Source organism: Danio rerio, chromosome 1, assembly GCF_052040795.2.
Source record: "Danio rerio strain M-AB ecotype USA chromosome 1, GRCz13ab, whole genome shotgun sequence".
In the NCBI taxonomy this organism is placed as follows: Eukaryota; Metazoa; Chordata; class Actinopteri; order Cypriniformes; family Danionidae; genus Danio; species Danio rerio.
This window is the reverse complement of record NC_141021.1, coordinates 28,362,664-28,375,644: the sequence shown is the minus strand read 5'-3', so window position 1 is coordinate 28,375,644 and position 12,981 is coordinate 28,362,664. Positions and strand designations below refer to the sequence as shown.

The following is a 12,981-nucleotide window of genomic DNA, read 5'->3' as shown; positions in this document are numbered from 1 at the left end:
TAACCTAATTAACCTAGTAAACTCTTTAAATGTCACTTTAAAAAGTGTCTTGGAAAATATCTAGTAAAATATTATTTACTGTCATCCTGGCAACGTTAAAAGAGATCAGTTATTTGAAATGATTTATTATCTTCTCTCCGTAACAGAAATGTGGGAAAAATAAACAGGGGGGCTAATAATTCTGACTTCAACTGTATATATACAATTTATGATGTCTTAATTTATGATGTCATTAAGATGTCTTTATTTGAGTATGTAAAATAGTTTTATTACTAATGCAGATGATTTCCTGTTGATACATTTTAGAGCTGCGTGTTTTGCTGGTTTCTATTTTCAGAGTTCTCAGTCAATGAATACAGCACATTTATGCCAAAATATTGCTTATGATCTTACGTTGATTACTTATGACAGTGTTTACTTTATGGTAACATGTCTCAAATCTTTTTGAATGAGTAGCTGGAAACAGCAGAGCATATGCTTTTTAAAATAAAATTCAATCCTGACTTTAGGAAACTGTTGGTATTTGGGTTACACAATAAACAGTACATGGCATTTAATTCAGCTTGTGTGGGTTCTCACTGGGCTACACAGAAAGAAAAACAGATTAATAACATACTAGTGTATTTGTACTGCATTACTTAAACACATTATCATTTCAGTATAATGAAATAAGAGGCAACCTCTGATTTGTATGACTTGATATATGCAAAGATAAACCATTTTCTTTACTTATTGAATTAAACGCCACATGAAAGTATTTTTGCAGTTGAATGTGTGCCCACGCTTGAATGAATCTGATATACATCATTTATTTTGCTGTTGTACGATACACTGCCCATCCCCCGAAAAAAAAGTTGAATGATCTGCAATTATGCATTATGGCATGTTTTGTTTTGTTTTTCAATTTGAACCGGGAATCTGTAGAGACTTCCCAATTCAGTCTGATTCTGTTTCAGACTTCTAGGAGTTTTACTATTTTTTTTAGCTGTGCAAATGCATGTTTGTAGCTTTAATTTTTTTCTTCTAAGCTTTTGTTTAAGATTGTAATTTGTGGCAATGCTGACATCTTAAATTATGTTTTTTTTATTATTTTTTTTATTTTATAAATTATGAATTTAATTTTATTAAAACAAAAATGTCAGCATGAACATACTCTGAATGCTATATTGAAATGCCAGATTACAAAGAGAAATAAGTGACAAACTTAGTTCAGAAAAAGAGTATTGCATTTTATTTATTAGTTTGTTTATAACCTTTTAGCAAATAAATGTTTATATAAAAGTTCTATTTGGAATTTTTTAATGTGTGGCTTTACACAGTCAGTTGTCTTTTGGAATTATTTCCTACAATTATCAGATGATATGGCATGCTGTGTGTTAGGCTTGGGCGGTAATACAGTATTATGGTATAACGCGGGATCTAAAAATAGCAACGGTGTCAGTTTCAATACCGTTGTACCGTCATAAAATATTAAATATCCTTTATTTAATGCCTACAAAAACGTATGTGTGATTGTCATCACGGGACAGTGTGGAGGAGAGAGAGAGAGGGAGAGGGAGGGGGAGAGAGGGAGAGGTGACGTGACGTGACGAGTCGCACTTCAAAGTGTCCTGCAGTTTGGCAGTTTCGACTGAACAGAAGGGAGACGTGGTTAATATGAACGAGAGGTCTGCATTAGAGCTGAAGATCTTTGCCCGAACCCGGCGAGACCCGAAAAAATCCAAATCCCTGCAATAAAATCCATCCTTGCAAAGGTGAAAAAAACTATGACGAAGTAGTAAAAAAAGCGAATTTTGACGGCGGTCAAGCCAGTCACTAGCTCAGAAGGAGCGCATTCCAGCCAGGTATTTCAGTGGTCACTCATACACTGCGTATTACGGTAGAGCCCTAAACCGCAAGCTGACAGGTAAAATGACGAGGCCTCTCGCTACAATGAAACTACTGTCATGGAAAATTAAATGGATGTTTCTGACTGGTAGAAGATGAACAAACAATCCTACCCAAAACTTGCAAAATCAGCCAGATCAGAACTCTGCATCTCGACCTGTAGCCGCAGGAAAGGGTGTTCAGCTGCTGGACGCACCATGAGTGCAAGACTGCGCTAAAGCCAGTGGATTTAATAATGTTCCTCCACAAACACACGTAGCCTAATCTTGGTGAGTAAAGGGTTTTTAAATTATAAATAAATATTAATTAAACCATATAATCATAATGTAGACAGATTATACAGACTAATGGTGGCATTATTATTTTAATATTCAGCTTCACCGACGCCCTAATGCCAGATTTTGAAGAGAAGTGGAGAAACATCTTGCAGAGCCTTTATCTTAATTTCGTTATTGCCAAAATACCCGTCACCATTTAGAGTTTATTTTAATTTGATTTGTTAAGCAAGATTTCTTTTCATTGGTGTGTTGGCCAATTTAAAGGTGAATGTACCTAGACCAGAGCGCTGAGATGTTAGGATGTTACAGAGGACTTATTTTATTTCTTTGTTCCGACTTCCAAGTGGCATATAGTCTACGTTTACTACGAATAAATGATGTTAAAACATATAAATGACTCATTCTTTAAAAAATGCATTAGAGCTGTAAGAGCATTTGAATAATGTCGGGCTGTAAACGGGTTAGGGCTTTATAAAGCTGTCAATCAAAATGTACTTGTCGGACTCGGGACCTATCGTGCCTAATTTTTATGGCCCGAATACAGCTCTCTGCATTCCCGCTGCTGTTCCGCAGGAGCCGGCCAGATTTCTTACGGTGTGGGAGTAAATTTCTGAATAAATCGCGGGAGAGGTGTGTGTGTGTGTGTGTGTGTGTGTGTGTGTGTTTGTGTAAGAGAGAGAGAGAGAGAGAGAGAGAGAGCTGTGCGTCGCTTGGCTCTCTCTCTCTCTCTCTCTCTCTCTCTCTCTCTCTTTTTGACCGCGAGCCTAAGGTCGCATAGAAAGTATTCAGTTTCTGAATGGTTTAGGCTCAAGCCAACAGTTTGGTGACGCTGTCTGAGCCTTACGTCATAATTTTTTTTATTACGCCGGTAATACCGGATACCGGGGTAAAATATGGAGGCGGTTTGACGGTATCAAAATTTGGATACCGCCCAAGCCTACTGTGTGTACTTTATTGTGATCACAAACCGTTCAAGTTGCCTCCATTTACTAGGTGGTGAAATTATATGCTTATATACAAATCTTTAAATGTATTTGTTTTACTTGAGATAATTTATCATTTATAATTTTTTAGACATGTAAAGCACTACAAAATCTGACATATTGATTAGCTGTAGGCTATAAAATATCTGAAACGTCATGTTGTTATGACAGGATTTCATATATAACCTTGCATTTACTAACACATACTATATTTGAAGTATTTGGGAGTTATTCATGTTTTCCTTCGGTAGAAAAATGTCATGAGAACAATGCTTAGTGGCTCAATGTATTACAACTGTGTTTTTAAAAGACTAAACGCTTTATTGATATATTGTATAACCAGGCATGTGGTCAGAACACAAGGTAATGAAGTGTTAAGCGTTTCTCCCAAAGAAAAGCCTATCTAAGCAAAATGCTAGCAGGCGTTTGTAGCTCCACTGACGCTTCGCCTCCATACCCTTTACAGTCTATGTATTGGACCCAAGGTATGGAACGGTTCGGTTCAGCTGATCTAGCTAAACTAAAATAAAATATTTGAACAGCAGAATTGTCAACACTGAACTCTTTGCTCTACCATGCAGTACATTTGGAATCTTCAATATTTTCATGTTCTTTTTGGTGGACTATGGTGGGATGGGAATACCTTGGTTTGCCATGTAAGAATCTCAGAGTATCGTGAGGGATGTACCATTTGAAAGTCTTTACTCCCCTAGACAAAATGATATATTGTAATTATTAAATTAAATTTATTAATATAAGTGGATTAGGGTTAAGTGGATTTTACAGTGCCCTTTTTCTATGTGGTACTTATGAAGTAATCCAAGGCATAAAATATACATTTAAATTTTTATTAAGTGTGTACTGTATGTTTTCTCATCTTTAAACTACAGACTCAGGAGAATGAGGATCTTCGGAAAGCCCATGCCAAACATCATGATCGTTTACGCGTTATTCAGACCAACTACAAAACAGTGACAGAGCGACTGAAAGAAGCTGAAGATACTCATGACTTGTAAGTTCTCACTTGATGGTTACTTTTCATATTTCAAAATGTAGGAAGTAGTCAATATTTTGTTTATTCTACACATTTACAAAAGCAGTGAGTTAGAACAATTATGTTAGGTAACTACTATCAAATCACATTAATTCTTTTCTCGGTAAGATAGTCTTCACCAAAATGATATTAAATTTTTTCTTACACACCAATTTGCCTTTACATACTTATATACATATATAAGTATATATACATATATAAGTATATATATAAGTATATATATATATATATATATATATATATATATATATATATATATATATATATATATATTAGGACTGCCAATTAATTGAAAAATAAACAAATTAATCATACTTTTTGTAATTAATCATGATTAACCGCAAAAAGCCATATTTGTTACAGAATTAAAATCACAGGCATGTAGATGCCATTTCAATTTCAAAACAATCAATGCCATTAAAGAACAAAAATGATTTCCATGTTGGATTCTAAGTAGGGTTGGGTACCGAAACCTGGTGCCATTATAGCACCGGTACCTTGGTAACCGGTATGTAACCGTATTACATCAGCATATGAATTTCGGTGCCTAATTTCGGTGCTGCGGCAAAAATGAAAGCTGCATCAAAGGGGTGCATGAAAAAACACACACGTTGTGTCACAGCATCACTAAACATTTAATTCTACACAACTTTGAGGAATGCGGACAGGCGATATCAGGTGAATGTTATTGTCGCTAGGGAACAGACGCACGCAACGCGCGCAGTACAGCGCATTCAGCCTGGTTTTCGTTGAGCGAAAGCGATCATGTTCATCCAATTTGCTTAAACTAAGCATTCTAAAGCGTATTTTACAAGCAAGGATTCTTACACAGCAACTGTCTTTACAAAAGTTGCGTGTAAGGGGGAAACATGTCAAACTTAATGTCATTTGAGGGCTCAAAGGCAAGGCCTCTCTCACTTGCTTTAGGTGTCACGAGAAATCTGCCTTCATTCATTTTTGATTTCCGTCTTCAACACAGGATTTATTTACATCACATTATTAAACATAATGGTTTAACTAACTCATTTCTAATATCTACTGTTTTATCTTCCCCATGCTGACAGTCAGTGCAGAACATTTTACTAGTTATTTTGCAAGACAGTATTCAGACAAAGTCCATTTAAGTATTTTATAGTTTTTTACTTAGAATAAAGTGTAATTTAGACTTAAACAGTTAACTACGAAATTTAAAATAATTAGTCAAATGATTTTGTAACTGATTTGTTGAGTAAATCAAAAATATACAGTTAATATTTCTTAAGGAGGATAATAATACTGACCTTATTTATTTAAAATTAAAAACGGCTTTTATTCACAAAATAAACAATACGAAATAGGACTTATTATGACTAGAGTAGACCAGAATAATTATTTTTTAGGAAACACAGTAAAAATTTTCAGAAACATTATTTTAAATGAATGGGAGGGCAAAATAATTTGACTTCAACTGCAGGCCTGTTAAAGTTTACAGGTGCAACAATGTGCCTTGATGTACTTGAATGTTAGAAATGTGTTCTCCTACAACAGTACAATGTTACTTGTCAAATAAATGAACAAGGAAGATTATTTTGAGTTTAAGTTATTTACTATCTTGTTTATGAAGACTGCAGAGTGATGCATGAAAACAAATGACTTTCAATAATGTTTTAAGTATTTTGTGATATAAATGTTAAAATGTGCTCTTAAATGCATGTGGCCCCTGCCTGCCCCCCACAGGTTAATAGTAAGCTAATGTAATTTCATAATGCAAATCTTAAATTCATGCTAACCAAAAAATGATCAAAGGAAATGTATTACAATATGAATTGATGTTTACTTTAAACTGTTTACTTTTAAAATTATATTGTTCTATTAAAATGATTTTTAAAAATATTTTGTCAAATAAAATATTTTTGGAGAGGTATCCACCATCATTTTGTAGCTGAAAATTATCGGTTCAGGCACCGTTTTGGCACCGGTATCGTTTTAAAAGTATCGATTTAGCACCGGTATCGGAAAAAACCCAAACGATACCCAACCCTAATTCTAAGTGGACTACAAAAAAAATCGAAAATACAGGCATTGCAAATATGGAACATGGAAAATTAAAATAATAATAAAGTATTGAATACAAAAAATTGTACGCATTGTAAAGTTGTATTGCGAGTTGAAAACATTGATTATAATTTAGAAACAATTTTGCTTAGTCCTCCTTAACATTTAGCCAGTTGCTAAGACAGTCCAGTCTATTGACATTATTGGGGGACAATGTGGCCAAGGGGTACATCAAAGACACGTACCAAAGACTATAGACTTCTTACAGAGACTTTGGTCACGCCATCTCTAAACATTTAACTCTAAACAACTTTGTGCGATATGGACACCGCAAAGACTATAGACTTTGGACAGTCAGCGATGTCAGCGATGTTTGCTCTTGTTGCTAGGAAACGCACACACACAAACAAAAACACACACACACAAAACACACACATAATCAGACAATGTGCGCAGTACAGTGCACCTGGAAAGTGACTCACTTCAGATTCATCAACACGCACAATCACGTTAATCAAATTTGCTTAAACTAAGCGTTCTAAAGTATGGCTGTATTTCATAAGCATGGATTCTGACACAGCAACGTGCAGCAGATGCTTAACAAAAGTTGCAAGTTGGTGGAAACAGGTAAAACTTAATGAAACATTTGACGGTGCATCGACTCAATCAAAGACAGAGGGTTGGGCTGTCTTTGACAGCTTGCAACATCATCTGGCACTTCCGCTGAGTACATTTACATGGACACCAATACTGTGATTTTATGATTGAGATAATACTGATTAAGAGTCTACCATGTAAGCAGTGACTTTTGATTACCTTAAAAGACCACCCAAGTCACGAAATGTGGAGGTTTTTCTATCCGTTCGCCAAGCGGTATCAAATTCTATTAAAACAACACTTTTCCAGCAGTCCTTACTTTACATTTTCATCCAATAGATGTCACGGGCATGAACAATGTGTTGCTAAAATAAGTGAACTGCAGAACTGCAGTTAAAGTCTAAAGATTAAATATGAAACACCCAAAATTACATGAAACTCGAGGAAATGCTGGATAGCCTGGTGATGCGACATTAATTGTTTGCTGAAACTTTCCTTCTAAAAACGCTTCCTTGGTCTTATCCATATTTCTTTGCACGTTAAACACACGCAGGGCCGGAGCAAACTGAACTGGCACTTTAGATGAACGGCGATCACGCCGCCTTCAATCTGAAAGTGAAAAAGAAAGCGACCGGTTCGTGGATGAAAGTAAGGACCGGGAGGGAGGGGGTGGGTGTCCCGGATGAAAATGAGGACCGGGGCTTCACTAATCTGCCACCCAAGGCGGCCACCTAGGTCGCCTCTATGGACACGCCGGCCCTGAACACATGTAGACCACAACAGGAAATAAAAAAAAACTTCAATTACGTTTTTAATTTTTTTAACAATATTAATATTTTAAATTAACCGCATGTGTTAACGCGTTAATTTTGGCAGCCCTATATATATATATATATATATATATATATATATATATATATATATATATATATATATATATATATATATATATATATATATATATATTCTGCTGGGAATTTGTGCTGATGCTTGTAGATAGACTGTAGACCAGGGGTCTCAAACTCGCGGCCCGCGGGCCATTTGCGGCCCTCAGTGCAATATTTTGTGGCCCGCGCCGACCGCTGTACTCTGACAGAATCAGCGGAGCGGGGAGAAAGAGCACTCCCCGCTCCGCTGATTCTTTCCGTACACAGCGCGCTTGTCACTCAATGCGCGTTGTCGCGCGCGTTCTGATCAGCTGTGTTGTCGCGCGCGTACTCAAGAGCGGTGTTATCGCGCGCCTACTGAAGGGCGGGACCGAGGGTGTGTCGCGTCGCGGGGGCACTTTTGATCATTTTGGAAGGGCACTTTCTATGCAAGACTAAAAAGGGCATGTGCTCTGCACAGGTTGAGCCCTATGTGTGCACGTGCCTGCCCTGCATATAGGTAGATACAGACTGGTACAGACTGATGTGACTGAGTGGGGTGGGGGTGTTTTATTTATACATACATACGCCTTTTTTTAGGTGAGGGAATGGAAGTTTTGAGTGAGATCCCCCACTTTTTTCCCTAGGACTTCAATAAGTCAAAAGTACAGGTCGAGACTTAATGATGATCATCTTCAAGCCATACTGAGGGTCTCAACTGCTTCCGCTCTAAAGCCAAATGTGGTTCAGATTTGTGAGAAGAAGCGCTGTCAAGTCTCTGGCAGCAAGAAGTAGGCAAAAGATGCCATGTTCAGAAGAACTGTTCATAATCTTCACTCAATGTTCTATTAATGTTCAGGACACTTCATGTTCAGAAGAAATAATTAAAACTGTTAATAATGACATGAGGACTTTTTTTTGTGAAATCCCTTATGCGGCCCAGCCTCACCCAGACTTTGCCTCCTGCGGCCCCCAGGTAAATTGAGTTTGAGACCCCTGCTGTAGACAGTAATTTCTTAGCACATTCATATTCGGAAGAGTGCCATTGTTTTAAATGATTAAACAGGTTTGTGGTGTTGCCTTTTTTTGATGGCATGAGTCGTTTGAACAAACATAAAAACAAATGCACATAACTAAGTCGAATAAACTTTTTATTCGATAAGAAAAGACTATAAACTATGATGGAAACACTTTAGCATCAAAAAGTCATGCTATTTTGTTACAAAAGATCATGTGATGATAAAAATGTGTGGAAATAGATAAACTAGCAGGCCGAGCACAATATAAAACATTTAAAATGTTGTTTTAGTCATTCCAAAATGCTTTAACCATTTCAGTTTGAATGTTATTATATTATTAATGACTTCCAGAATCAAGAGCGTCTGTGCTCTGCGTCTCACGCCTTCTAACGCCACCGCGGGTTCACTGCGTGTCAGGATTGCCGTTCTAAGGCTCTAGTAATTTATTAAAATTGGAAAAGATTCGCGCAGCTTCTCCTACCGCACCAAATTCTGTTTTTTACTGTTGATATTTAATCAGAAAGTCACAATTTTGTTCTCTTTGACTCATTGGATGGAAATGCTGCTTTATTCGCACATCTTTTTTGTGATAAGTCAGTTTTCCACATACTGTAAAGTTAATTCGCATTTTTGGATGGAAACATCTACAGCTAATGTCTGTAACTGTGACCTCCAAGTGTAACTGATACTGTATGGCTGTAAACGAATACTATGTGATGCGGCATCCAGAAGTGCAGGCTGCAAAATGCCTGCGCAGTTTTCGACATAAATATAAACATAGTGCATAAACATTATCGAGCACTATCGAACTGTCATTATCATTTAATGGAAAAATATATATACCAGAATAATTACTGTTATTGAATTATCCCCCAGCTCTAAAATATTATATTGCAATAGGTTTCACATCAAAAAAGAATTAACACAGTTATAATGATTAGATGTCTGCAGGATCTTAAAAAAGTATTAAAAGTTGATAAATCAATTATAAGAAAATTAAGGCCCTTAAAAGGTATTAAAAAGTCTTAATCACGTTTTTACGAGGTTTTAAATTTTGTTCAAATGTTGTTCAAAGTGTTTGACTCCTAGAAAAAGCATAAATAGACAGCAAATAAAGCAAAACAGATGGCATATGGGAAAATGTAAGTTTGCATGCTCCTGGTTGAAAAAAAGAAAAGTTTAAACAGTGGCTAAAGCCTGTCGCTGAAAACAACCGTGTAATTTATTCTTTCAATATTTGTTTCATCTGCGTTTATCTGAGTTTTGTTGCATTGTTGTGCTCCATTGATTTATATAACTACAACTGTTTATTAATTACTGTTTATTCAGTTAAAGGTTTGATACTGATTAGAACTTGAAGTGACGATATGGTCTTAACATATTCTGAGAAGGTCTTAAAAAGGTATCAAAGTTACCTCTAGGATTCCTGCATATACCCTGTTGGACCTACATTGACCTTGCTATGAATTCTGTTTTATTATCATGTATTTGAAAAAAAAACTACTTAAGAATAAAGTGTTACTTTAATGTATACATGAACTTTGTAACATGCCACAGTTTCTTCAAATTGAGAGAAATATACTGTAATTCTTGTTTTTTTTAGTAACAAGAACTGTTTAGAAAAGTATAAATATGTCTTGGCAATTAAAAAAAAAAAAAACTATACTTGCACATTTAGGATGAAATAGCAGGACATTTTACACACACACACACACACACACACACACACACACACACACACACACACACACACACACACACACACACACACACACACACACACACAAAAAGAAATTACAGAGGACTTTTAGGCACTGTCTCCCACCCTTCCTCTAATCTCTGTGAAATGCAACACAGGCTTTGGCTCTTAGGAAGAGGGGTACAGAAGTACTTCATCCTGAAAAGGCCAAGGTGACTGTTTATATCGGCGGAATAGAGAGGAAGAAAAAAGTGGGGTAAAGATTGAGAGAAAAGGTTTTGATTCCCTCCTTTGAGTCTTTGGTTTTAACCTAAACCCCTAGAAGCAGCGAAATGTCATGACAATTTCCCCAACCCCCTTAACATTTTCCCCTTTCTTTTTCACAAGCCTTTTAAACGTATATAATGGAAGCGTATGTTGAATATCCACATGGGATGCAAGTGTTGACCTTGTCAGCTGCTCTCTTTGGGTTAATTAAAGAAAACAGCAGTGCAATGTGATCCCGTGTGAAAGGAGTGTGAATTTACCCACCTCAACTGTGTGTGTGTTAGATTGTTACAGAGGCACAAAAGAGAATGAGTCTCTGATAATCTCTTTCCTCATTTTGATTAGGAAAAGAAAATGTGTGCTTTTTTCCCGAAGAGCTTTTGTTTTGTTAAGCTCATAACAGGAACATTCGTATTCCGACAGTGCCATTAACTCCTGTGGGAGTTAAGTTAGTCATGTTTACCTACTGAACAAACTTGCTTGTAATAGTTATACACAAACGAGTAGAATGCTCATCCAAAAATTGCTTGGCGAGCTGCTAGCCTAAGCCTAAAGAATCCTTTCTGATGGTCAGGCATGCATCAGTTAGCAGTATTACACATGTATTAGCACAAGCGAGTGTGAGCCCCAGCAGGAATCGCGCCGTTTGACTGTAGACTAACATCTCATTAGAATGCTGCAGCCTGGTGCAACCCACGACGTCACTCACCATTAACTCCACCACTATTAGCAAAACATAAAAAAACATATCCCCTCTTTCTCCAGAAGGGATTTTCAAGTGTGTAAATCAGACCGGGTGCATTGGGATGCGTAAATAAAATTAAAACTTATTAAAACATCCACACACTGATCAAAGTTGCACTCGTAAACAGATTCGCTGAATCAAAGAAATTAGCCGCTGCGTTTTCGGAAAAAGTTCCCGCAGTTTGCTCGCCTACTGTATAATGAAGCGAGATGGAGGTGAAGTATGCTTGAGGGGAATGGAGACGTCTTTCTCTAAGGTCTATTTCATGAGCACGTCCTTCAGGAGGCCATTCAGAGCTTTAATATGGAATTTCACAATGGATTAAGACGAAAGATCTCCGGGCTGCTGCTTGTTAAGCTGTTAGCTGAGGAGTGGCTTCTCAGGGTGAATGTTTTCACATGATGTAGGGCTGCTCCCACAGAAGCCCAAGGCACTCTGCCATACTGTAGGTTCAAGGACGTTATGAGAAGAAAGTGTCTGTGGAATAGGGTTTAAATAGTATTTGTGTTCTAGAGCTGTTCTGCTTTGTAATATTGACTCAAAGGTAGTAGTGTGCAAACTGAGAGGGACCTTTTGCCGTTCTTTTTTTTTTCAATACAGTATAAATACATAGAAAACGGATAGTGTTCATTTTGAAGTAGCAATTTGTGTCGACACAAAGACTATATTCCCACACTTATTTTTATTTATTTATTTTTTAAATATTTGACAATGTGAACAACCCCACTGATCACTAAATATGACATTTTGATATTGGATTAGACTGTTTGAGTTTAGTTTATCAGATTTAGGGCTGCACAATATCAGCATCTATATTGCAATGTGCGCAACTGCAAGAGTCACATTGCATGATGTGCAGTGTTGAGCCTGAGTTATATTTGACAAACAGACATGGTTCAGAACACATGAAATTTTTGGTGTCACTATAAAGTTGAACCATAATAGGGTGAAAGTTTATCATGTGCATGCATTTTTATTTATACATTAAAGACTGTACAAGTTTTTGTCTTAAACATTTGCGACAGCTGTGTGCAAATTTTCTATTGTAGAAAATGTTTCTATTTTTGCGCTATTGCTGCAAAACAAAACCATAAACTGCTATGACAATTATCTCCTCTGGTACAGATTATGTGCTTTATTTAGTGTTAAATGCTACAGATGTGACTTTGAACACCATTTTATGTAACATTTATTGCCATACTACTGAAAGCAGCAACAGAGAGTTCCCCTCAGATCATAAAAATAAAATAACTAGCATTCATTCATTCATTTATTCATTTTCTTTTTGGCTTAGTCCCTCTGTCAAACTGGGGTCGCCACAATGGAATGAACCGCTAACTCACCCAGCATATGTTTTACACAGTGGATGCCCTTCCAGCCGCAACCCATCACTGGAAAACAGCCATACACACTCATACACTACTGTCAATTTTAGCCTACCCAATTTACCTGTACCACATGTCTTTGGACTTGAGGGAGAAACTGGAGCACCCGGAGAAAACCCACGCGAACACAGGGAGAAAATGCAAACTCCACACAGAAATGCCAACTG

The 12,981-nt window shown here is 36.8% G+C and overlaps 2 protein-coding genes across 10 annotated transcripts in view; both read left to right on the top strand.

Annotated features, from left to right (window-relative positions):
* sh3gl2a (SH3 domain containing GRB2 like 2a, endophilin A1) overlaps positions 1 to 12,981 on the top strand; it is a 527,445-nt gene that overhangs the window by 325,133 nt on the left and 189,331 nt on the right. The gene's annotated exons all lie outside the window — the stretch shown is intronic.
* The window catches only part of cntln (centlein, centrosomal protein), a 190,823-nt gene that overhangs the window by 74,673 nt on the left and 103,169 nt on the right, over positions 1 to 12,981 (top strand). For all 9 annotated transcript variants that reach the window (XM_087237212.1, XM_087237209.1, XM_087237213.1 and 6 more), the window contains one exon: positions 4,039 to 4,160. In XM_087237212.1, coding sequence (XP_087093338.1) covers positions 4,039 to 4,160 — 122 coding nt within the window. The remainder of the gene's footprint in view (positions 1 to 4,038; positions 4,161 to 12,981) is intronic.